The 27,519-nt window shown below is 38.1% G+C and overlaps 1 protein-coding gene across 15 annotated transcripts in view; it reads left to right on the forward strand.

Moving 5' to 3' along the window:
• Positions 1–27,519, forward strand: part of TNRC6B (trinucleotide repeat containing adaptor 6B) — a 135,809-nt gene that overhangs the window by 32,292 nt on the left and 75,998 nt on the right. For 6 of the 15 annotated variants that reach the window (XM_051638709.1, XM_051638701.1, XM_051638788.1 and 3 more), the window contains exon 4: positions 8,184–8,251. The exons of 8 other annotated variants lie outside the window; for them this stretch is intronic. In XM_051638709.1, the coding sequence (XP_051494669.1) occupies positions 8,184–8,251 (68 nt within the window). Of the gene's footprint in view, positions 1–8,183; positions 8,252–23,820; positions 24,061–27,519 lie in introns of those variants that run through there. One more of the 15 variants, XM_051638737.1, reaches the window with a different exon arrangement.

The following is a 27,519-nucleotide window of genomic DNA, read 5'->3' on the forward strand; positions in this document are numbered from 1 at the left end:
GTTTCATGGAGTATTAGATAATTTAAACATTTTAAAAGTTACCTAGAAGATGGGCCATAGATTATATCTGCAAGTGCAGATGATTAATTAGTGACAGTTGGAGGTAGAAATCAAACTTCTAGTCTTTACGCCGCTGCTGCATGTTTGGTGCTTATTTAGGTGAATTTATCTCCAGGAAAGCAGAGCTCCATCAGGCGTAACAGTTACTTGGGAAGACAAACACCATCATTCCCAATGTCTACCTGTTTCTTCTTCCTCCAGCTTTATATACTGTACATGACATCATATGGTGTGGAATATCTCTTTGGTCAGCCGGGGTCAGCTGCCCTAGTGTGTCTCCTCCCAGCTTCTTGTACACCCCCAGCTTACTTGCTGGTGGGGTGGTGGGAGAAGCAGAAAAGGCCTTGACTGTGTGTGAGCACTGCTCAGCAGTAAAGAAAACATCCTTGTATTATCAACATTGTTTTCAGCACAAATCCAAAACATAGCCCATACCAGATAATACAAAGAAAATTAACTCTATCCCAGCCAAAACCAGCACAAAAATAAATTTATATTCTGAATTATGTAACTTTATTATTATTTGAGCTGTCATGGATAATCTGTCCCGTTGTTCCCTAAGGATGATGTGCATTTTAATGATGTGTTGGCATTTATAGTTAATGTTCTAACATTTCATCAAGTCAGGAATTTAAGTACCATTAGACTGTGTATACCAAACATAGGTGTTAGATTAGTGATTTTAAAAAGTAATTATATGTGGTTTAAGTGTGTTAGCATACAAAATGATTAACAGGGAGTACTGAATGTGCCAAGTGATTTAGCAGTAGGATTAAGTTAGTAAGTTTTCACTTCTCTTTTTACTAACAGGAAAACTGGTTAGGGCTGTGTGATGGTAATAGCATTGAACCTGCTCACTTTAGATGCTGGTCAGAAACTTAAAGAAAATAGTGACTAGGCTAGGAGATGGTTTACATTTTGTGGCAGCATTTTTTGTATGTTGAGAATACTCTTTGGCAAAATTGTGAGGGGGGGGAAAGGTAGAAATAGGTTCAAATGAAAATTATACTGCATTGTGATGTTACTGTAACAAAATGCTGAAAGAAACAAAAAATTCAGATAACTTTTTCATGCATTACTTGTCTCTAAGACTTTCCTATATGTAGTTCAGAAGAATACTTTGCTCTTTTTTTTTTTGAGGAGCTGTTTTTTTCTATTCTTTAAGTTTAAATCACTGCTTCTAAGGTGTTTGTGGGGTTTTTTTTTAATGTTTTCATCTCAGCTCTAAGGTTTAATCTTAAAAGTATATTTTGGGACTAATTTTGCTAACCTGTTTGTGCTATTCTATGCATATTTTGAGATGCTAGCATTATGCTAATTTAGTCCTAAGAAAACTAATAAAGTGTTTGCAGCTAAATTGCATTGATTTTGTTAAAATAAGTTAAATTATACATTTAATTAATCTGCTGCTAATAAGTAAAAATTTTCCTGATGCAATGTGTCCAAAGTGCTCATAACAAAGCCAGGCAGAGGTGACTCAGCTTTTCTTTAATTTGTAGTAGTGATTACATTTTGGTTAGACCTCAAGTCGTCTCTGAGATTTCTGACAAGTCCTTCTAGCTGCTTGGCATCTACGGGGATTCCACCACTGCTAGTAGTGAGTAATTACTCATTGCTTGGATTTTCATGGTTATGTGAAATTCTACTTAAAGCAAGTGTTAGTGATACAAAAGAAATGCTAATGACCTGTTTACAGTAGCACTCTTGCTAATGATGATTGGGAAAGTGCACTGGTGTTAAAGCAGTAGTTGTGGCATAACACTGTATTTATCAGTCCCAAACTGGACCTGCAGTAGGCTGTGTTAAAATTAGCAGGTAACTTAACACTGGAAATAAATTGCCACAACTTGGAGAAAGCAGCTTTGGGACTTGGCTGGTCCTTACTGGAGTCTGGTTGAACCCCAGATAAAGCTTTCGGTTCATGTGTACTTGAGATGCTAGTAAATGAAAAAATTTAAGAGTCTTCATCTCCTGTTCACTCAGATGGCTGGTTGCAGTCTTTCTTATAAAATAGAGAAGGAAAAAAAATCACAGCTATGAAAAGGAACTGTGGAGAGCAAGTGACGAAAGGTAGTGATAGTAGCTCTCTGGTGAAGCTGCATTAGTATGTTGATATAACTGGTGAAGACAAAAAGACAAAACACTGCTTTTCATGATAAATACAGGATTTCTTAGAAGCTCTGTCTATTTTTTCCTGACAAAATACTTGGTTTCTCTTATGCTTAGTTCAGTTTCGGTAGGCTAGGATATCTAGTGAAATGTTGAATATTGTTAGGAAAATGTGCTTTCTGAAATGAGGGTTCAGGGAAGATGAGGCTTTTGCCCTTAAAACTTTCTGACACTTCAAAGTGTGATTGACTTTATCTAGGAACTCCCAGGTTGGGTTTACTCATTAAACAAATCCATTGGGTTCTTATTGAAAATATTTTTAGAAAGAGTAGTAAAAATAGTTTATTATGTCTAAGCTCCTTCTGGTATATTTAATTTTATAAAAGCTAAGTACTGAGTGTTGTGATTAGCTTTTTTCTCTTATATAAAACAACTTGTCTTATTATTTAGAACATGTAATGTGTAAAACTTTTGTCAAAATTTAGATACTCATAGCCATCTGGATTTCTAAGGAAAAAAAAAAAAGCTTTGAAATAATAAAATACAGAGTTCAACATTTTGCAGTTTCTTTTCTAAAAAATGCAAGTTTTTTATTGACTTCCCCCCCTACTGTTTCAGGGTCTATTTCTGGTTCCTGCTTTCAGCTGCCAGAATCTTGAAGCATTCTCTTTTGCTTGCCAGGAGAAACAGGTGTGGAGGGCACTTCCTTTGATTCCACCTCTTGGAGTAGGTGGCTCCCTCTGCAGTCCTTTTAAAAGAAACTAAAGTGTCTCAGATCCTCTGCCATTCCACCTTTACTTCTTTCCTTGGGAGGAATACCATAGGTACAAGATTTTTGTCTTACCTCCCGCTTCCACTCTTTTTCTACAAATTCGGGACAACTGCATTTCCTACCTACGGTGTAAGTCACAAGACACTAAAGACTTAGAACATGCCTTTTCAAAACACTTGCAGTTAACCAGATCTGTTGTGGTTGCTGTATCCTGTGTATAGCTGAAATGTAGTGAGGACTCTGGACTCTAGCCTCCTTAAAAAGAAAACTGAAAGAATGTTGGACGTGATAAAAGTGAAGAAAAACTAAGACTTATGCAGAAGAAACGTGCATAGGAAATTTATAGGAACTGTGCGTGCAGAAGAAAAATAAAAATATTCTCAGCTAACTGTAGCTATTATGTGCTGTTTCTCTCAATTTCATCCTCCAGTGGTCACATAATCAAGACTTAAAATACCACATTCTCATCCTTTCTGCAATGGGATGTAATTACTGTTGTCATTGGGAAAACAAAACCTAAATATTTTAATTTTTAAGTACTTCTTTTGGATCTCAGAAATCACTCTAATGAATAGATAACTGGACCTAAAAACTAATTTTAGGAATTTGTGGAATTTTACTGGGGCAGTTTGCTACAGAATTGTTTTCAGAAGGCTGTCAGATATATCTCTTTAAATTAACATGAACTACCCAGTAAAGTGATTCTTACTTTTAAATGTCAGAGAAAGCTGGAAATGGATATTTCTTTATAAGCTTATTCTCAAATTATTAGAACACTCAATAAACAGCATAGCATTTTTTAGCAAAAAAAAATTAAAATTGCAAATTTCAAAGAGAAAAATATAGATCACTAATCAGGGGATTGTTTATCAAATGCAGGAAAAAAAAAAAAAAAGAAAAAAGAATACTAGAGGCAAAGTTCTGCAAACAGGATTGCAAAAATTGCTGCACTGGATCAGGCTTGTGGAATAACCTTACATATGTAACTTCCTCTTTTAACTTGTAAAAATGATCTCATTGACAGAAATGCAAAACCTTGTATTGCTATTGTTTGTAATCCTGTAATACACAAATCTTCATAAATATAGATATATATAAATATGTATATATATCTATATAAATATAGATACATAAATCATAAAAGCCACAAGACTTGTGAAATTTATTATTGCAATTTTTTTGAACTGCAGCTAATTTTGTGTCTGCTTAATAGTATATTTTCCAAACAAATGTACTCTCAAACTGGTTTTTTTGCATATGTCTCAGTCATGTGTCCTCTTGCATTGACCAAGATCTACAGCCCGAATTTTGGATTTTATTAATGTAAAATCTTTCCTCTTCCTCAGACCTTTCTTTATTCTGAGCTCTCGCATTTGAGAGTGTGTGTGTAGGGGGGGTTGAGCTTTCACTGTCTACTCAGACAGTGTTCTAAAATTGGACATACTATGGTTCTTCTAGTCATTTCGGTATTTCTTTCTGTTTTACTGTTTGGCATAGTTTACTTTTTCTTGGTGGTGGTTTTATTTTTGTTTCTGTGGGTTTTTTTGATGATGTAACTTTCTAAGGTATTTTTCTTAGACCTTTCTGCACTGAAGTGCAGGTTCTTGCTGGGTTTGGAATTTGGTGTGGGTTTTTTTGTTCTTTTTTTCCCTACCTATGTATTACTTCTCAACATTAAACTCAATCTGTTCTTGTGTTAATGGGATTTCTGGGAAATTTCAGGTTGGAGGGAACTTTGTGAGCTCTCTAGTCTGACCTCCTTCTCAAAACAGAGTCAGTTATGAGGTCAGATCAGGTTACGAGGGATTTTATCCTGTCTGGCCTTGAAAACCTTGAAGCAAGGGGTCTGTGAAACTTCTCTGGGCTATCTGTTCCAGTGCTTGACTGTCTTCATGGTGAAAATAAGTCATCTTATATTCAATCTGGACTGCTCTTGCTTCAGCTTACGCTCATTGTCCTATAGTAGTGCACCATTGCAGTGAGCCTAGCTCCTTTCTGATCTCCTTGTACATATAGATAGGCTGATATCAGGTCTTCTCGCAGCCATCTCTTCTCCAGGCTACGCAAGCCCATCTCCCTAAGCCAGTGCTCTAGCTCCCTGAGCATCCTGGTGACCTGCATCCACTTTATTAATGTATTTCTTGTACTGGGGGGCCCAAAGTGAGGTGTGTTAGACCATATCTGGAATAATAAGCACTGAGTAGAGGTGATAATCAGTTCCCTCATTTACTGGCAAAGCTCTTCTTAATAAACCCTGGGATACTGTTGACCTTTCCAGCCAAGGCACACAGCTGGCTCAAGATCAGCTTGCTATTTGCCAAGACCTTTTCCACAGAACTGCTCTCCAGTCAGTCTGCAGCCTTTATTGTTGCCAGGGTCACTCAGGTGCAGGGCTTTGTGTTTGTTCTGTCTGAATTAATAAAATTCCTGTAGGGTCCATTCTTCCAGCCTGTCTAGGTTCATCGGTCCTTGCCATACCTTCAACTCATCAGTAAAGTTGTTTAATGGGCATCTCCTAGGGTAGACCCTTGCAGCACCCCACTTGATACCAGCCTCCAGGTAATGTGCAACACAGTAGTCATTGTCTGCTGAGCCTGACCAGCCAACGGTTTCCTACTTTAGTTGTTCATCCATTCTAAAAAGAGATTTTTTTTTTCTACTCAAAGTCTCAAAGTGCCTATGTATTCTTATAGTGTACTGATGCATTTTATTGTTAGCTTTTTCATCACTGAAAACTTACCAATTAATCATAATTTTGTGTATTGAATAGTTTCCATGTTCATGAGTATTTTCTCATTCTGTGACTAATTTTCTTGGTGAACTTCTCATGAGAAATTTTGTCTTTGCCTTTCTCTAAATTACAAGAATCCCAGCTCTTTTTTTTTTTAGTGCTGACATAATCATATCTTCTTAATCTTTTTTATAATGTAGATTTTGGTAATTTCAGATACTTCTGCCTGAAGTAGAGGAAGCTGATTTAACATTTCTTAAAGCAGTTGGTTTTTTAGTTGCTTTAAAACACCTTGTGCCTAGACCTACAGTCTTGTCACTGGCTCAGGTGTTTGGTTGTTCTTAATTATTTACCCACTCCTCTTTGAAATGTAGAGGATAATGTGTCTGGAACAGCTATGTCACTAGCATTTGTCATATAAAATTCATATTAAAGCAACAGTGTTTATTGGCAGTACTTCAACAATTGCCCTGTCCTTATGGTGGTCTACTAGATGTTCCAGTTGTTATTGAAATTTCTTGTTTATTACCTGATGAAATAATTTCCTGTTTCTTTCTACATTGTTGTAGGTTTTTTTAATCTTTCCTATTTTATATTTCAGTTTTTATGATCTTTCTATTTCTTCAGCTTTGTTAAACTGAATTCCTACTTTATGAGTGTCTTTTTAGTTTAGCAGTATATATGCTGTACGTAGTGTTTCTTTACTCCCAAATGCTGTACTTCATCTTTCTTTCCACTACTGGCCACAAACTGTTCTATTGCTTGACATTCCTGTGGATTATGCTTGTCTTATACCAGCAACAGGCTAATATATGCCCTGATTTCAAGTTGTGTATGAGTAACTCTTACACATTTACCCTCATTTAAAGAACCATGCTGTTTTGCTGTGTGGCCACAAATCTGAAGCTATTTTAGCAGTTGCCACTCTTGTGTTTAAACATCTGCAACAGCCCTACAACTTTCTCTTCAATTCTACAGTTTTGAGTCCAGATGTTAGAGCTCTTACAAATCAGATATGGACAGAGATACATTTGAGGTACAAATAGATTCCAGTTTGATATGGTGTAGAATACATGGACAAAAGTCCGAGTCATTTACATAACTGTAATACAAAATTTTCTTTCAAGCATTGCTTTTAAATGAAAAGACTGTTTTGACTGTGGGTTGCATGGGTACATGTATACAAAACGTGAAATTACCTTGCCGTGTATGTGATTGACTGTCTTCTGGATCTCATTACCACCTTACAGTTCATCAGTATCTCAGTTCATTTGTGGTTTTGCTTAGGGCTGTGTCTGTGCAGGCAAACAACGTGATTTCTGTTATCCTTGTTAGACGTCAATATGCAGATGTGGTTTTGTGAGTATTTTTGACCTGCAAACAAGATCAAGCTGCAATGCCTAAATTGGACTCTTTTGAGAGGAGGTTAGGGGCACAAGGGAAACTGGCTGCTGGATTTTGGTTTGGTTTTGGGTTTTTTTGCTCCTTCAAAGACTTAAGTCATGTTGTCTTTACTGACCAAATAGTGCTTCTCTCCTCTTTTCTGTTTCATGTAGTGGATTGTGGGTTTGTATGTGATTATGATTTAGTTGCTTTGTTGTATGGCTTATAGAGTATAGTAGTGTGATCTGTTTGCTGGCTTCACATGAAGTAGAGCATTACTAATTGTGTATCTGGGTGCTTATATAAAATATTAAGTGCATGTGTTGAGTGTTTGTATAAAGAAAATAATATTTTGCTATTTGTTAAAAAAATTCTGGCCAATCGTAATAATTAAATGATGAGTGCATAATTAATGAATGATAAAATATAATGTAATTCTTTCAGGGCAAAGAAATTACTGAAAAGGTATGCAAAAACTGTATTTTAAAAGCAAACAATTAAACAGGAAACTTCCTTAGTGCCTTAGGAATCTTTTAACACGTGAGCCAAAGGAAATGCCTACCTTATGTTGTCACTGGAACAGCATCTATTTGAGGTTCCCTTAGGCCTCTTTTTTACCCTGCTAACTAAACTATGCATATGCAGTGAAATTCTTTTTCATATAAAGGTTATTTTTTACAAGAAGTACTCTGCTTTTGCAGTTGTTTCAGTCTGTGGCTAATAAGTTTCTTTGAAAATTCTGATTTTTCTCCAGAGATGTTGATAGAAATAACTTTTTAATGTTATATGTAAGGAAGAAGTGGTAGAAGCCATACTAACTCAGAATGGCAAAGCAAGTCCGTATCGGAGCAAAACATGGAACCTAGATACCCTGACTGATAGTCTTCTGCTTTAGCCATTAAAACATCCTTTTACCCTTGTAGGATTTCCTGAAAATAGTGCTATAAACTTACACCCTAGTGATGGGGTTGCAGATGTGCATATGTTGCTAAGAGACTACATGATCTGTTCTGGACCAGCCACTGTGATAAGTGGCTGTCTTTAAGCTGTTGCGTATGGAAAAGGGCCACTTTAGGTGATGTGCATTTTGCTCCACCGATTTCTGACCTGCAATGCTTGCCTTTGCAGATGGAACATGAGGATTTTGTAATGGAGGGGCATGGCAAGACTCCACCTCCTGGTGAAGAAAACAAACAGTGAGTCACACGTTTATTTAAAAAGGGCCTTACCATAGAAAATGGTGTGAAGCACTCTTGTTTAAATGTGCTGGGAGCATTGGTTGTTCATTTGGTGCTCGCCCTTTTGGTTCCTTAAATATCCGTATATAATAGTGGATGGTGGCTGAAAAAAAATAAAACCAACAACACAAGACACAACAAACCAAAAGCAGGACATCGACTTGCCTTAAATTTAAAAGCACAGAAATGTGCTGCAATTTCAGAAGGTAAATCAGAAGTTGTTGTAAAAGGGATAGTAATTCTGGAAGCTTGACACTGAGGTAGTGGGTTTGTACATCAAGTTTCTATACAGTTCTTCACTGAAATAACATGAAATATGATAGAACCAGGGTCTTCCTTTTGGCGTGCATATGGTAGATTTCTTGTATATCTCTTTGATATACAAGCCTTACTTCTTTAGAATGCTTTTTAATACAGTAACAGAAATTGTAAACAAAATGTTCTTTCAAGGATGAGCAATTTAAAATGCTGGTACGCAGTGCTTCAGGGAAAAAGCTTAATCAGAGAATAAAATGATATATTTCCATTAGCAAAAGGCACATAGAAAATGCCTTTCTCATATGACTTCAAACTGAAATCCAGTAATGGTTGGGGATTTTTTCTGGGTTTTTGTTCCGATGCCCGAGAAGTCCTGCAGTGATGGCTGTCTTCTCGATTCTTTTCTTTAGTTAGTGCAATTGTAATTCAGTTTTGGTATCAAAATTAATTTTTTTCCTGACGCGCCTTTTGGAACAAGCAAAGAGATGGTCTTTGGGAAATCCACAGCACAGAACTCTTATTTTTTTTCATATGCCTAATTGGATGTCTCCTCATGAGAAGGAGGAAGTTCTCCTTCAGCAGCAGTACACTCTTTGCAGAAAGGCTAGGATTTGACTTGGGGTGAAGGTCTTCCCTTGCCTTTTAGGTAAGCTAGCAACTGTAAGTCTCCTACATCCAAGACAGTGAGAAACCATTTCTGAGGTAGCCAAGATGAGTTTGGGGAAGTTCTAGTGCTGAACATGCACATTCTTTCCACTGTTGAAGTGAGCCAAACTCCTCAAAGTAATTGCTGCTGCTTTTTTTTTTTCTCTCTTTTCTCTCTATTCAGACTGCCCAATTTACTGTGATACCAAGCAATACAAATCTTACTGAAGTAGTAACTTTCAGGAAGTTTCAGAAGAAAAATCAGTGCAGAAATGAAAACTAGGGGATAGGTTTCTGCTCCTCTGTATTCTATCTTTAGATACCTGCTGGTACAATGAAACATGTTATTGTAGTGAATAGTATGAAGGAAGTTGTATTGGATTTATCATAGCCTTGTGTTTGCTGTCATATTTTAGGTACAGGTGGAAGCTAGAATTACTTTGATGTTGATCTGATTTCTAATTAGAACTTTTCACGTGCCTTGCAGCATTACTGCTCTATTCTCCGAAACTGTGGTTATTAGAAAGAGAATATAAGATTAGTGATAGGCAGGGTTTATTATTTTTTAATTAATACATTTGTGTTCAGGTAGCATCTGGGATCCTGTCATGCAGATCCTGCTGTAAGGAGTATCATTCCTAATAATGTTGTTAATACTTTTATAAAAGTCTGAAGTGGCAATTTTAGAAATGCAACTGAGAAATGAAGTTACTTGTTTTGTGCAACTGTAGCATAATTCCAGCAAAATTCTGTTGTGGCTATTGCTCTTACGTATTTTAATCAATCACTTGAATCTTTTTCTACCCATGATCACAGTTTTCAGAATGTAACAAATTGTCTGCCTTCATAGACCTTACCTCTTGCTGCAAGTTACATGGATCTGGCAAGCAAGATAAACAGTAATCACACAGAGGATCAGTAATTTGTATTCCAAAGTGACTGCATTGATTTAAAATCTTTTGCTGTAGATGTCAAAAGAAAAGAAAAGAAAAAAATCTGAAATGCTCCCTTTGTATTATTGCTTGCTTACTTTAAGGATCAGTTGGACATCTTGTGTGGGTCTAGTGAAGGGCCACAGAGAGGGACTGGAGCATTTGACAAATGAGGAGAACCTGAGGGAGCCGGGACTGTTTAGTCCTGAGATGAGAAGACTTGGGGGATGATTTTATCCATGTTTGGATACCTGATGTGGGGACTGAGGAAGACCGAGCCAAAGTTCTCACAGTGGTGTCTCATAAAGAGGCAATAGGCATAAACTGAAATACAGGAAACTCCACTCAAACATAAGGAAAAAAAACCCATTATTTTTATTTTACTATGAAATGTGGTCAGACCTCTGAAAGATTGCCCATAAAGAGTTGCACCTTTTTCATCCTTTGAGATACTCTAAAAACAGCTGGACACAACCCCAAGCAGCCTGTGGTAATTAACCATACTTTCAGGCAACAGGTGGGATTGACAGTTTCGGAGGTCTCTTCCATCTGCAATCATTCTGTGATTCTGTGTACCTGTGTTTACTGCTGCCCTAGTTGGTTTGAAATATAACTGGAGCCCATTAGTGAAAAGTTGATCATAATTTTGTAAGTAGTCATATGTTCACTACAGAAGTAGCTGCAGTAGCTGAAGATGTTTTCTTCCCTTTCCAGCTGTTATCAGACTTCCTAGACTTTACTGCCTCTACAGCTATGCAGATGGTATTACTACTTTTTTTTGAGTCTTTCTAATTTGCCTTCCCAACAAGTTGATCATGTTGATTTAATTGCCTTTCATAGGCAGCCTGATCTGGGTAACTGTACTGAGATGGTAGGGGAATTAATCAGCAATTGACCTGCAAGGGAGCTAAATTTCACCAGAGTGCTGGAGCAGTCTGGAAGTGTTAACCTTGTAGGTAAGCCCAGCAATTTCTTAATATGTAACTACATTCCAAGGGACTCGAAGTTTGAGTGGGCAATGAAAGAAGAGAAATAGACACTTCTGAGAGACTTTCAATGGAAGCAGTACTTCTTACCTAGCACCAGTTTCATGTGAAATTTATTTGGTAAAGCACAGCTTCATAATGGATTGCAAGGAGCCAGCATTCATGGCTGTTTTCTGGCACTTCATTTCTAAAATAAAACAGTATGTCAACTCAGTATGTCTCAGGGATAAAAATTGGCATTGCAAGAGTACCTTCTAGTATTAAAAAAAAACCACAAACCACAACAAAACTTCTTCAGTCTTGCAAACCTTTCATTTTCTTTATTGAACCGTTCTTTTGGGCAGGTTCACTGTACTAAAGCAGCGTTTTAAGATATATATTTTGTGTTTTTTTAGAATTGAACTGTAGATGATAACTGAGAACTGCTATCTGCTGTTATCTGTCAGCTTTGTGAGGAGCAATTATCCCATTAGAGTGTATGTAAGATCTTTAGCAATCTTAGACTCATCTTTACAACAGACTATAATTTATTTCAACAGAAGCTAATGATGAAGAAGAGAAAGTCACCCATTCAGAATCCTTAGTGTGAGTGAAATATGGAACAGGTATACTCACCTCAGCTTCTGTGAAGGACTTGCACTTTATGCATGGTGCTTGTATGACAAAACTGTCATGGTTGTGCAGTAGTGAGGTCTGCCGCTCTTAAAACCTATACTTCAAAAGAAGTGAGTCTGCCTGGACCTCTGCAGCTGACAATGAATGGCTGTCTTGAACCATGCTTCTGCTTGACCAATGGACTCCTCAAGAAATTGTTGCTTCTCAGTTTTTAAGTGCTCTCTCTCCTCTCAGCTCTCTGGTATGTGATATAACTGTTTTTGTTACATTTGGCCTCATTATTTTATGTCACTTATATGTTTCGTAAGAAACCCCTTTCCCTCCTTCCAAAAGGAAAAAGTTTGGACAAAGATCAGTATCATTATGTTTAATTGCAGGTGAACATTTTGTCGGAGGCATTCTCTTGTATTTTCATCCATTATGAAGAAGTTGGCCTAAATTGCCATGTTTAAGGAGTAAATATCTCCTCCCAAAATACTTCTATTTTACATGGCAGTAGCTTCTTGCTGCCTTACCAGTTATTATAGGGTTTTCACTTTTTCACTGCTAGAGCAAAGGTTAACAGGCAACTTTGATTCAGAAACATCTTTCCAAAACAGTCAAGCTTCTGTTGATGAGCAGAGAGCAGCTTCTCTTTGTATGTTTTTTGAGGTAGGAAAAAAAAAATTCTACTCAAGTCCTTAAATTGAGGTTGTGCTCCTAGTTCTAACAGTATTAGTTAGCAACACTGCTTGTGCTAATAAATTATCCCGTTGCCTCCACCAGAAACTTAGGCACCTTGATCTATTAGTGAAAGGGATAGTGTAATGAAAAACTACTCCTTTTTATAAGAAAAATTTAAATGTTTTACTATTCATGACTAACGTGTAGAACTGTTTGACAGTAGCTATTCAGACAAAAGGTGAGCCAAGTTCATACTTGTGTTTGCTAGCAAGTAAGCTAGTGGTTAGTAATAATAAGCTAGCTATTACTGCTCTGTGAAGTAACTCAGTTGGCTGTTCCTCACCTGCTGTTTTGTAGTAATGGGAGAGAAAAGTCATTAGCTGTCTTGGCAGTTTGTACATCTGGAAGTGGTTCATACTGTAAGAAAGATAACAAGATAATTTCCGTAATTCACAAAATGTCATTGTTTAGTCCTGCTGGATAGCCGTTTCGCTGGCTTGATAGTTTAATATATAGATTCCGAGGCAAGCATTTTTAATGAGACCCTCTAAAATTGCAGTAATGCCAGGAAGAGATTGCAACCAGTGAGGATCATAAAATTGTTGTTTTAAATTTGGTAATATTATCTTACATTATATTTTACATTGGAGTAGAAATATTTGATGTCTTCCTGGATTTTTGTGATTCGACAATTAAAGTGTTGGCTAGAATTATCTAAGCTGAATAGAGGAATCATAGACTAATAAAATAATTTAAGTTGTAAGGGACCTCTGAAAGTCATCATGTCCAATCCCACGCTCAAAGAAGGACCAGATTTGAAGGTTAGATCTAGTTTCTAAGTTGTGTCAGGCTTCTCGGAATTATTATAGAGTCTTTCTGGGCAATCTGTTGCAATGTTTGATCACCCTCATGGTAAGAAAGTTTCCTAATATCCAGAAAGAAGTTTCTTTATTGCAATTTATGTCCCTAGCCTTTCATCTTCCAGTGTGCATGTCTGAAGGTCTGGCTCAGCCTTCATTAAAACTTACTTCTACATTTGCTTACATAGCAGAATTATCCCCCCCCTCAGCTTATTTTTGTCATTTTAAAACTCAGTTAAATGAGCTCTCTAAGCCTTTCCTTGTACTTCAAATGAAGGAGCCAGTTATTAAGCCAGTCATCCTTTGTTTTCAGCTGCCTGCCAATACTGGATGCACATTAAGTGGCACTGCTACAGTGGCATAAAACAACCAGTCTTCCTCTTTTTATAGTGTTGCTGACAACTGTAAAAAAGCTACAGTGGTATATCCTGAAGATGTCTTCTTTTATTCAATGTTAAAGTCCCATGAAGGACCCTAGCCTTAGCTTCTGTTCCTGTAAGATAAGACACTGTTCTTTAAGAAATTCAAACAGTTAAATGCTTGCGTAAGTGGAGTTTTGTTTGATGTTTTAATTTACTGACAGTACCAACCTAAGCAGTAGGCTTTTGTCAAAAGATTCATGCTGAGATTTTCAAAGTAGCCTGCACATCCTAATTCAGATTATCAACTCATGTTTAGGGCCCCTAAATTTGGGTACCTCTCCAAATGCTCATGAAACTCATGGCAAGTTACTGTCTTTCCTTGAAAACATCAAGTTACATTCTAAAGCAAAGGCTAGCTGATTTTTTCATTGCTCAACGTTCTGTGTGTGTGAAGTAACCCATTAGAGAAATGTCACCAGTCACTGAAGTTCTTCTTCCCAACGTCCTAACAAGCCACTGCGGAGACATATATTATGTCTGTAGCAGCCATACCAGGCACTTGTGTTGCAGGGTGTTGTAGTTCTGTTCGAGTGTGTCAGACTGCACTTCAGTCCCAGTGATAATTCAGGAAAGCTCTGGGATTGGCATCTTAATAGGAGAGTTTTAACTTGGAACATTTTTTCTTTTTCTTTTACATCCATGGAGAGTTGAAAGAGTATTTGAGGGCACAAGACCATTAGACCAAATCTTCAGATGAAAATTGGTCCAACTAAGTTTTAAGGAATTTTTTTACCACCTTCATATTGTAGAAATCTCTTTACTCCCTGCAGTGGAATGAGTGGCAGGACAAGTTTGTGTTAGAAGGCAGCTCCACCTGTGTATATAAGAGGGACCTGAGGCATAGAGAATTGCCCTTTGTTGTGCAATCGAGTGGGTAGAAATGGTTGAGACAGCAGTGAATTTTGTATCTGTAGAGGGCAGCTGTGTTTTAGCCATAAGACTGGTAAGTCAATCATTGACAAAAGCTGACTTGCACCCTTTACATACAGTACTTAGGAGCAGTGTAACAAAAATAAGCAGAATTGATACTTAAAACTTTAGCACTTTAAAATGCCAAAAGTTCCATTCATTGTCTTCCATATTTTGCCATTTAATATTTTTAAATATGTTGAAATTTTTTTACTGAAAATTGGACATATCACCCAAAGGAAAACTCCAGTCTGAGTATTCTAAACAAAAATAATTTAAAACTAGGCATTCATTTCTGCAAGCTCATCTTGAAAATATTTTCAGTTGTCATTTCATGGTTTTTAAGATTACACATTTCACCACTTCAATGATTTTTTTTTTTCCCTTCAAATCATACATTAGGGGGTAGCAAAGCCTATGCCACTGAGCTTTTTATTTGATCATGAACAGATACAGGCTTTCCATATACCTCAGCTAACCTACACTACTAGTGCACTGTGACTTAGCAAGTATTTTCTCAGTATGTGGAAAAACAAAAGCTATGGAAGATCACACAGAAAAAAGTAAACTTTGGAAGTTAACTTCCCACTTGCTGTTCCAATGTGTTTAACCTACAGTGCTGCTGAATGTTGAGAGGAGAAAAGGTTAGTGGACAGTGTACATTTTAAATGTGAATAGTTTGGCTATTCTTTTCTCTAGGATTTTATAGAGCTTTCTTTTAGATGTCTTGTGGTAAGAACAGGCTAGTGTGTTTGGGTTGTTCTCCGCAGGCCCTGCTCCCCTTTCCCCAAAGATGTTTGTCCTGAGTAGGAAGCACACAAAGACTGCTTCTGAATTTGCAGCCTGATCAAGAGACTTCTTTACATCTGTTGTCTTTCCAAAACAAGAGAAGAGTATCTTTTCCATTATAGCTTGCTTGATTTATAAATACGATACTGCAACATACCCAGAGTAAACATTACTTAGTAGTAGTAGTAGTGTCACATAGTATCCTTAATATAATTGGTTTCTTAGTCGTTACAGTAAGAAGTAATTCTGATTTCTAGCGAAAAGCAAGGTGTTCTGATTTACTACTGCCTTAATGAGCTCCCTGTACGTTGAAGAGGAGAGCATTTGCATACTGGCCAAATTCTAAAATCCCAAGTTCAGATACCACCACCCACCCACTTCCATCTGCCCTCTAGACCCTTTCCAGGAAGCAAGCTATCTGCTGGACACTGTACTGACATCTCAAGCTCATTGTCCAAGAAGTCTTTTTTAGGTCTAATTGAGTAGCAGCTGTTCCCTCTCCCAAGTTGCCACTTTCACAGGAGAAGAGCTGCCTGAGGTAAATGCCCTCTGTATAATTTATATGAGTAGTTGGATACTGCTCGCCTCTCAACATTTCGTTCTCAACTTTTAATTGCTATTTAGATAGTGATTGTTGGATGACATTGGAGATAACAAACCTAAACAGCAAGCAAAATAATTTAAGGGCTATTAAACATTTTGAGTCCTGCCTAAATGAGAGTTTTGTCTATATTCTTAATATATTCTTAATTTTTATATTCTTAATTTTTGTTTAGACAGATATCTGTACTATCTATACCAAGTTAGTGCCACACATCTTGATTTGTGAACGATTTGCTTTTTGGTCTGTCACTGGCATCATAAATATGTGTGAGTTACGGTCTGAAGTCTTACTTTTTTTCCTTTTGCATCTAAGTTAAGTTTCTCAGTCCTTTTTTCCCTGCTTCATTCTCTCCAAAGAATAAATATTGATCAAGTCTTTTGAGGTTTTTTTTGTGTGTACACCCAGATGAATGCTTAAATCTTCATTTCAAGACGATGAAGAGGGGAAGAGAAAAAAAGCCTAATGGTTGTGCATTATGTTAGAGTTTGTGCTCTCTTGTTTCCTGAGTCCAGAAAATAGAAATTTTGGTAACTGTCCATTGTGGCTTAGAGATACCAGACGCTAAAGGATAAAAAAGGTAAACAGCCTTAAAAGTCTTAAGAACTTGGTTTTAAGTTGCAGGTCCCGTCTAGACCCTTCAGGGAGTGACTATTATTGGTTAAACAAGGAGAGGGAAGAAAAAAAATAAGCAAGCTCTTTATTCCATGCAGAAGATATGTCTGACTTTGTATGACTAAAAATACTGTGCTCTGTGGTCAACATGGTATGAATTAAAAACTTGTTTACAGAGATATTTTGGAGCTTTTAAATTGCATTGCTCCTCTGGCATGCTGTGATCTGGAGAGTTGTGGTATGGTTTCTTTTACTCCTACCTAGAGAGCTGGGTTTTGCTGAACTCTTTGCCCTTTGTCAAAGTTGATCATATTTGGGGGTCTTACTGGTTTTAGGTTAGTGCATGCATTTGAATATTTGTGACAGCTACAGCCTGTAGAATTTTCTGCATGGATAGCTAACTGTTCCTTTCCTGACATTTCAAACTGAAGGGCTGTACATGAAGGCAAATTACTTGGAGAAGATGTTCAATTCACTTGGAAAGATCGGTTTACTTTTTTTTTACTGTTTTTTTTTTCAGCAATAAACAGTGCTTTTATTAGAAAAATGAGTCAAATTAGGGAAGTCTTCTCTTACTGTAATCCACTGAATATACATTCCTTTTGTATTCTGCTTTTACTTTGGGGTTTTGTTTTTTTATTTAACTTAGCGTGTTATGGTTCCTTTAATGAGAACAAAGGAAAATGGTTTGGTGCCAGCTCCAACCAAGATGCCAGAAATTCCTTTGCTTAGAGGTTTCTGGGCCAGTGATTGAATTCTCCATACTAAAAACTAAAGGCAAGTTAGAACCATTTGTAGAGAGGTACTGATCTATCTCACCATAAATAAATAATAATTTAAAACAACCCCTAAAAAATTAAAAATCTAAATGCAGCATAGCTTCTTTTTAGGTGGGGCTGTGTGGCAGGGGGAAGATGGGTCAAGAACAGGACCAACTCTTTCAGTCCCAAGATCTTCCTTTAAGTATTTGTAAGGAATCTGCTTTGTATGAGCAGACTAAACCGAAGTGAGCAGAGTATGCTTAATTTCAGTAGAAAATGGCTCCATATGAAGGAGTCCTGCTGTGGTAAAGTGTTTATTGACATAAAAGTTCATTAAATATTCCAACCTGGTCAGATGAAAATGCTTGATGCTATTTGTTTTAAAATGTTGAAAGCTTCAAGGCTTAAACAGGGGGAAGGAAGGGTTTAACCAATGAGGTTATTACTTCTTTTGAAATGCATAGTAACAGCTGTTGTTGATGGAAGGTCAGTTGAATCAATCATCTAACTGTCATGGTAATTCACATGCTGTAAATAACAATTAGAAAGCAACCGCTTGCTGTATATATATGGGTATCCTATACCATTTCCCTAAACATCTATTTATTTGAAAGAAATATTGTCTTCTCACTGGCATAGGTAGAATTGCATAAATCAAAAACGTTTCATATTTCATTGATGTTTTGGCAGTATATAGAATTTTAGAAACTGGAGAGACCTGTTAGGGTAGGATTATAGTGTCCAAAATCAAGAAAATTCTGATATTATAGTAAGGAGCAGGTTAACCAAATTCTAAAATTACTAACTTGCACGAGTTCTCTTGCATGTTATGTTGCTGGAAAGAACTCATTTAATTTACAAGGATATGAGTATAAAATCTCATTCAGCATTTAAAAGGGGACTTGATTGAATGGGAGAAGATACTTGGCGGTGTATTCTTTCAGTTTCTAGAGTAGTTAAGTTTCATGCAGTTGCTTTCCATGTCTGTATCTTTCCTGAGTAAGTTTGCAGTTTCTTGTCCAGTTTTGGTCAATTGAGGTAAAGGAGTAAGAAATTATAATATAGTTGTAAGTAGCAGTATGTTAAACTGCAGTAACTATCTGGAGGAGAGACCAAAATTAGCTGCAGTATATGCCAGTTTTTGACCAGGTACTGAAAGAGGTGAAAAAAAAAAAAAAAATTAAGGGAAGAGATCTTTGTAGGGCTCCATATACTGGCAGAGCATTGGCATCAGAAGAAGAACTGTCTGGGCAGGAAGAAGGGATTAGTGCAGTAGAGGTTCGGTGATGTGTGACAAAAATTCATAGGAAATGAGCTTTCGGTTCCTTTGTTAGTGGAACAACGTTGTTAAAAGGCAGCTAGAAAGCTTCATCTTTCTTTACTTTGAAAAGGGCATTTGAGGAGATTGAAGAAGTGAAAGCTAGTGATGGATTATTTATAGCCTGAACAGCCAGGGAAAGTATTGTGGCATATAAAGGAAAAACTGGGTGTTTGCTAAGTTGGGTCAATGAAGTTTTTCTTCTGGCTTGTTATCTTTCTGTGAGCACTTCATTAATGCATAGGGCCAGAACTCTGGCTTGGCCTTGAAGTCATGTATAGTTCTTAAGCTTTATATGCTGTGACGTGTTCAGGTCTTGTATTCTTTTCTTTGTCCCTGGAAAAATATGAATGAGACCTGAGCTTTAGCATGGCTCCAAAGCACTGTTACAATGTAAGTTTAGAATAATAACAATGGTGTGTTCCATTCCTGAAATGTGTTGATAGTTGCCTTTGTATAAGGGATGCAAAAGCTGTTGTAACCTTTTTAGAAACCAAGCAAGTTTTTCCTTTGTCAGACACGTTTCATCATGGTATTTTTCTCTGAAGAAACTTTTGGTTACTATAGCTAAAAACCCCTGCCAGCTCTGTTTTCACATTCCTGCAGCATAAAATGTCTCACTAAATGTGAAGGGGGGTAGAATCCCAAAACAAACCCCTAGTTTTCCTTAGGAATCAGTATATTGTCCTTGGAAGAATGCTTGAACATTTTAATGTTTTGCACTCCTGCAAAAGGGAGAGGTCATATCTCTTGCACAGTGGCTTATTTGCAATTTCTGTGGAGACTTATTTAAAAGAAATAGTATGTTGATACAGAGAGACTTAGCTACTGTCTTCACTTTTCAGAAATGTTGGGCATTCAGCATCCTTGTCTGTTCAGAGAAAATAATTTAAAAGTGATCTGAACTATCCCATATCCAGGACTGAGATGCCTTTGTTGCATTCCTAATTGCTACCAAGTCTAGAAAGCAAGATGATTTGAACTGGTTTTAACCTCAGTGATTTTTAATTGTTCTCTTGAAATAAATAATATGGCAGTTGCTTAAGCACACAAGGAATAGTTTAGGCTCTTAATTCTATTCCTTAATTTAAGGGGAGGGAAGTCTAGGGATATCTAACAAATAAGATGCAGTAGATGCAGGGTTCACTTTGGCAAAAAAATATAAAATCTGCCTTTTTGCTTTTGGGACTTCAGGAAGCAAATTTTTCTCTGGAAGAACAGTTGGTGAGAAGGCATTCATGCTATGAGAAACTTATTAATATTTGAAGTTTCTGATGAGGAATTGTCAGGAGAAGCTGAATTGACATTTTCTCTTTCATAGTATCAGCAATGAAGAACTTCCTAGGAAAAAAAAAAAATAGTTCTTAAATTTACTTCCACGTGTGTACAGGCAATGTAGAAAGCCCAGTGGGTGGAATCTAGTGTTGTAGGATGTGAAGGCACAGCCTTCAAAATAAGCAAGATACGGCATCAAACTGTAGGACTTAGAGTCCAAACAAAACTCCAGCTCATGAGACAGGGACTGAATTAATTCAAATCCTTTTAAGCTTGAGTAAAGTTCGACAGATCAGGCAGACCAGGCCTCCTTTTTGAGATGACAGCTGGGGTCAATGCACTGGAGCATGCCTGTGTACGAAGCCTAGTGTATTGATTCTTATCAAAAGGTCATCAGAACGGACGAGCTGTTACTAGAACCACAATGCAGTTTAAGGTGAATTAAAAAACCCACTTCTGACTCAGTTGAGATAGGAGCTCATAGAATGTGTGTGCATGTATATGTCTGCTCTTAGTGGATACTGTCCTCATAGGAGCACTGTGAAGCTTCATTAAAGTTTCTAAAGTACTTTTATGGTCCTCAGATGGAAGGTGCTTAGAAATGAAGTGTTTGTAATCAGATAAGTTAGTAGCACATTACAAGGATATAACCTATTAACACTAGCTATTAACAGTGCTGTTAGCATCTGAAAGCTTAATGGTTAGGTTTTAAAGTGCAATTGCCCTTTGAAAAGGGGATATGCAGATTTTGTGTATGCTGTGTATTTTTATGCTCTACTCCATTGTTTTCTGAACTACTGTGCTGCTGTTTCTGCCACAGTTTTGGTTGTGGAAAAGCTGAATTTAAAAACCAACCAAAACATTTCGTGAGCCATCTTAACTAATATGCCAACAGGAATATATAAAGAATGAGTTATGTTTCAGTTGTTAGCTTAGTTGAAAAAATTCCATTAAGGCATTTTTTTCATTTATTTTTATACTAAATATGGATTTTGAGGGTGCATCCAAATAACATTTTAAAGGACAAAAACCTGGGAAATGTACATCTCCTTACATGGAGCTCATTATTCTTAATGGAAGACAAATTAGGCCCATACATTTTTTAAAACAAAATGGTAAATAACCTAAGATATTTTATCCATACTAGTTATTTAAAAATTGTCCATACTGGCCTCTCTAAATGTTTTTGGTTCACTGATTATTTGCTTGCCCCAAAGTAAGTTTCTGATTTAAAAAGCTTTGTCAGTACAACATTAACAAGGTGAAATTTTATAGCACTGTTTTCCACTTGATGCATAGTAACTGAAGTGGATGCTGGTTGCTTGAAGTCATCACAGTATTACCAACTCCTTGAAGTAAAAGCTTCCATGGTCTCAGAATAGAGAGCTGGCAAGCCCTACTGAAGTTAAGAGGATTCATAAGTCTGAGTAAAACAACTCGGCTTTTGAGAAAGAGTAAAATTATCTGTAGCTTAGTGCATACTGTCATACTCAGTATGAAGATGTATAGAACATGCAGCTGCAATACTTACTGTAATTTTTCAGAAGGGGAATAGCTGTTTCATAAATATGCAAATGTATTTGCTTTTGCGAAACTTTGTATAAATTACATGCCTAGCAGTTGGTTTAGGTTTTGTCTTTAGATATTGAGAGCAATTGTGTTGTTCTCTTTGGGTCTTGCTGCAAATAAGAACCTGTTTCCTGATATTTCACCACATTTCTTAAATTGCCGTGTTTGGATTAGCCCTGCCACAAAGCACTGCAAGCTGTTAGGTTCTGCATGCTAAATCTCTGCTCTGGTTTAGGTGGAGCAGCTTGAATAGCTAGCATCTAAGTGTTTTTATTTCATTACGTACCAGTGAAAGCAACACTCATCAGCTATTTCTAGTTTCATGAGCCTGCAGAAGTAGAGGTAGCAAGGTTAGGGTGCAGGCTGTATTCCTGTTGGAGGAATCCCCTCATTGGGGGAATGCCAGAGAGAGTTTAGAGTTTCTGTACTTACTTACTGTGTGGGTAGTAGGAGTAAAACATGTGAAAACGTGACCTATATTTGCCATTTTTAGCCTCCTGGTGATTTTTTGAAACATAATGTTTAGCTAGTGAGTTATGTAGTATGATAATACGGACTAATGATTTTTATTCTCACTTCTAAAATGAATAGCTTCTGGCCCCCCACATTCATTCCTGTAGAGTGACCCCCCCCTATGACTTTTCAAGCTAATTTCATTCTGTGGTACTTTTCATCACTACTGTGGTCTTTTTTACCTTCAACATAGTTACAGTGCAAAACTGTACAGAATTTAAAACTTGGGTTTTTCAAGTGTTCAGTCCCTAGGTTGCTCCCATGAGCTTCCCAAGCTGCTTTTGGGTCACATGCTGTCTGATAGTTACATGACACAGTCGGTTCAAGCATTTGTTACCTGTTTTGGGCAGACTGAGGTCTCCTCACAGCAGAATCATACCTGCATTACCATTTCTCAGCTGCTTTACTGCTTCTGCACGTTCAAGGTATTGTTTGGAAAGATCTTGTGGATTTTTTGGAGTTGCAACTTGCTGGGCTTCTTCTTCTGGAGCATTTATCTATGGAAACTGTGGGAAGACACTATCAAGTGACTGCCTAATGACTGAGTTGCAGCCTAAGATTTAGAACAGCCAAGGCAGTAGGAGGGACCAAGTTTGCTTTGCTGTCCTGCGTCCAAACATGGACCACAGATTTGTGTGTGCATGCCTTGTAGACAGTCTGGTTACAGTCTGGATTCATTGTGGACTGAAGATTAATCTCCCATTGCTCTTGAGACAGTATGAGGTGTACTTGGTTACAGATCAAGAGTTGAGGTCAATGGCTTGATGTCCAAGTGAAGATGAGTGACGAAGTGGTGGTGTTCCTCATGGGTTGATACTGGGACTGGCACTGTTCAACATCTTTGACGGTGACATGGACAATGGGATTGAGTGCACTCTCACCGAGTTTGCCAACAACAGCAGAGGAAGGGCCACAAAGAAGATCAGAGTGCTGTAGCTCCTCTCCTATGAAGACAGGCTGAGAGAGCTGGAGTTGTTCAGCCTGGATAAGGGAAGCCTCAGGGGAGACCTTGTAGTGGCTTTCCAGTACCTGAAGGGGCTGCAGGAACACTGGGGTTGAACTTTTCTACGTGAGCTTGTAGCGAGAGGACAAGGCGTAATGGCTTTAAACTGGAAGGTGGTAGGCGTAGATTAGGTATTAGGAAGAAATTCTTCACTGTGAGTGTGGTGAGACACAGAAACAGGCTGCCCAGAGAAGCTGTGGATGCCCCCTCCCTGGAAGTGTTCAAGGCCAGATTGGATGAGGCTTGGAGCAATCTGGTCTGGTGGAAGGTGTCCCTGCCCATGGCAGAAAGGTTGGAACTGGATGATGTTTAAGGTCTCTTCCAACCCAAACCATTCTATGTTTGTTTCCTCTCAAGGTAACTGCTAAGGCCATGTGCCTCCCAGCGCACTGCAGAGGAGTGCATGTGGCTAGCGGGTCTTCCACATTTAATCTTTCACAGTTTATCAGTTCTGCAACCTTCACATAGATTTAGCTGCTTTATTTTTAGCTAGAGAGGAAAGCTCCAGCAGAGTTGCTCTTCATCATCTCGTGTCTCACCTGTTTCACCCTTTCTGTGTGTTGCCTTTGCGTGATGAACGGGAGTTGAAATAAGCGAATGGAGAGCGCGTCGGAGCGTCGTTGCTTGGCGTGAAGAAGTTGTCGTTGTCGGCCTCGTCAAAGCCTCCCCCGCCCCGGTGCAGGGCAGGGCGCTGCCCCTTTAAGGCGGGCAGGAGGCGGGTCTCGCCCGCTGATTGACAGCCCGGCTGGCGTCACGTGACCCGCCTCTATTTGAAGGTCACCAGAAGCTGCTTCCTTTAGAGAGAGCGAGAGGGAGAGGAGGGAGAGCGAGCCGGGGAGGGAGTTCCAGCCAAAATGGCCGACAGAGTCTCTGCTGGTTTCTGAACGTTTGAAATAATAACAATAATAATAATAATAATAATAAAAAACCAAGCAAAAAGCAAACACAACATCGTTTTTGGATCTTTTTTCATTTCCATTTCTACCTTTTATGCCTCAACTCGCTGGATTTAAGCACTGCTGCACTTTATGAGGTTAGTGGTACGTTTATATTTTATTATTATGTTTTTACCTATCGGTAGATGTTTAAGGGCCTGAGCTGACCGTTTTCAGCCGTGGTTTTGCAGAGGTGTTTTTTTCTAGCACAGATACTTGCTTCCGATGGTGTCTGATTTTACGTGTAAAGCACTTTTCTGGATTTTTAGGAGATCTCCGTAGAAGTGTATTGTGGATCTTGAAGAGATTCGTAATTTTAAACACTTAGGCAAATTACAGAAGATCGTTTGTGTTTTGCAAGCTGGTGAGGTACAAGATAGTACGGAAAATCTTGTTTTATTTAAATAGAGGCGTATTAAATAGTGATTTCTTCCCCACGGCAGCCAAAGCTCTTAAATCTGCTGCAAAAATTTGCATATATAAAACCGGGTTTGCATTCTTTCTGCTGCTGGGTCCGACCAGGGACAGATGGGGAAGTGTTCTCACCGGGCCACCCTTTCCACGGAGAAAGGAGTTTAAAAAAAAAACAAAACAACAAACACCTAAAACCCTGCACCCAAGCACGTTCTGTGCCCGGTGCGGGCCGGGAGCGCGGGGCTCGGGGGCTGCGGGGCGGGCAGAGCCTCGCCGAGCCCATCGTCCGGCTCGGGCTGCCGCTCCCCTCCCCCTGCCGGGGCCGCCGCCAAATGGTGCTGCCCCGGGAACACGGCATCGGGAGTTGGGAGCAGCCAGGAGCAGCCAGCCAGCCAGCATGCTGGGGGCTGCCGGCTGGAAAATGGTCGTGCCGTGTCCAGCTGGCCAGAAATACGGGGGGACCCTTCTTTGCTGGAGTCTGATAAAATGTGGGGCAGATATTTAGGAATGCGCGCTTGCAAATGCAAGGTGCTGGGTGCTGCTGGTATGTGTAGATTTGGCGCTGTTTTCTTCAGTAAACTAGTGTTCGTCTGCGTGTTAATAAGTGTAGGTAAAAAGCTGTGCTTTCTCGGTGTTGTTTTCTCGTTTTCTGTGTTACTAAAAATTTAAATTCGAGTCATTTTTTGCATCACCCTCCAGAACCAAGCAGAAAATTAAAGGGAAATAGCTGAAGCTTGCTTTCTGAGAACAGGCCCCTCCTCCTGCATTGTAAGAGTGTGATGTAATGCTCCATTCTGCGAGGTTAAATGAAAAAAATTCTCAGTGGTGATATTATTTTTTACCCCTTCCTCATAAGCCTTGTACTGGGAATATTTTCTGTAGCTGAATAGTTAAGCAGCAAATAATTTTCAAATAATCATGTGAATGTACTTTCACGTTGTAGTGTATGCGTACGTTGATTCTGGTTAGCAGGTCGACTTTGTAAACCCACAAGATGGGTCATATTTTCTGTTTCTTTGTGGCCTTACATCCATACAGTTAATTACAATCAGAGGAGACAGCTTTGGATACATTTACTGAAAATATATCTGGTTCTTCTCGTTATGGTCTTGTAGTAGTATATACCAGCTTTTTGCTTTTTTTGTTTCTCCACTGGCTAGCAAATATTTTAGATAATTCTGCAGTATATAAATTTTCTGTTGGCAATTCGAGGTATTTTTAATTTTAAATTAGAGCAAGCCAAGAAAAAAGAACTCAATTCAAATTTGGTGTGGTGTGTTGTGCTGATTATTTTGATCTTTAAAAGTTTAATAGTAACAGATAACCCAGTTCGTGTATGAAGTGATACATTCTTCCTGGTTAGGGTTCATGAAGGTGTTATTCCATGCTTGTGTTACAGGCCGTCTATTCAAGTGAGGGAATATCATAAAAACGTTCAGTATCTTTGACCCTCTACTGCAGCCTGACTTATTACTCAAAGCCTTCTTGGGCTTAGTGGAGATACTAGTGTAGTCTGAATATGTTGGATATACCTGTTGATTGACAAACTTAATTAGACATTTAAACTCTTTTCACATGCAATATGAAGTAGTGGTATCCTCAGATACTGGAATACTGAACCAGATAACACTTACTGGACCAAAATGTCAATTTTGTCATTTATCTGATAACTGTTACAGGGTGGATGAACTGAGGAAGTAGTGAAAACCTAAATTTTGCCCTGAGTCGGCAGTATTGTAGGACGTAGCCTCCCCAGAATCTGTGCTTGAGGAAAGTACTTGACTTTTGTGCCTTGGTGGTGGTTGTTGGGTTTTTTTGCCTTCGTGCGTTTCTGTATATGTTGCACATTTTTGCATTGTGTATAGTATAGCATGATTGTTAGGAAGACCGAATAAAGGGTATTTTATAATAACTGCAAGTGTTCATATAGAAGGTGTCATGGATCAGACAAAAAGCAGTTATTGAGAATAACAGAAATCATTCGTATATGGAGTATGTAAAAATATTGGAGTAGCTTTGTGAGACAGTACACTGTGAATAGGAAGGAGCAGTTAAAATAATTCCTCATATAAATATGTCTTTGACCTATCTAATGTTAGTGCAGGGTGTGTTGAGGACTCTACAGCCTGTGAAATCATATCATTTTAAAAGTGTGAGTCTGGGCAATTCTCAGTACTGTTTGCATTCAGTATGTTCCTGCAGTACAAAGGAAACAAAATACTTACATAAAATCATTTTGAGAGACTTGACTGGAGTTGCAATTTCTACAAGTTTGAAGCTTGCAGAAATGTTGGCGTGGGGAGGTCTTTTTTGCTTTGTTCAGTTCGCAGTGATGACACTGGGTTCGGAAGCTTTATTTCATTTTTATATTTGCATTTGTATGTCAATTGTTATTGGTATCCACAGGAAACAGTCCCGTTCCAAAGCAGACTATTTTACTAGGTTGAAAACTACAGTGAAGTCTGTAGTCAGCATAGCCCCTGGAGTTTTTTTGCAAAAAAAAAATTTCTTGAGAAATAATTTACAAGAAAAGTTTTATTACCATTGAGCTTAAATTTACAGGAGTCTGCAGTTCTAAGGAGAAAAAAAAAAATCAGGGAAAACAAGTGTCTGGAAAATCAGTATGCTTACTTGCAGTAGCTTTTTTTAGCATCTTTCTCTCCTGCTGGGAAGGAAAAAAAAGAAACTTCATATGATCATACAGAATTTGCTGGCTGGTTTCAGCTAAACTTAACCTTTTGAGACTTTTGTCTGGTACTTTATTAACATATGGCTGAGTTGAAGAGAAAGCATCCAAATCTGTAGATTAAGATAAAACTATAGAATTTAGCATACTGCTGGAAGAGAATGTTTGTCTGTACCTTTCCTAGTACCTGTGCAAAAACCTGTGGCTCGCACTTTGAAGCAGAATTATTTAGTTCCAGTCATTATGGATCTGCTTTCCTTTCTGTGACCAGAATAGAAGGTGAAAAGTTTTTACAGTTTATTTTGAACAGCATTTGTAGGAATCTGCATGTTTGGTATTCTACTCAGCTGGCAGTTTACTAACTGAAAAGTTTTAAGTGTTCATTTTTTGTTTTTGTTTTTTTGCTTTAATTGATTAAGAAACCTACCTATTTCCTTAGAGCTGTTTCAGTTTGTTA

Source organism: Apus apus, chromosome 1 (genome assembly GCF_020740795.1).
Source record: "Apus apus isolate bApuApu2 chromosome 1, bApuApu2.pri.cur, whole genome shotgun sequence".
Lineage (NCBI taxonomy): Eukaryota > Metazoa > Chordata > Aves > Apodiformes > Apodidae > Apus > Apus apus.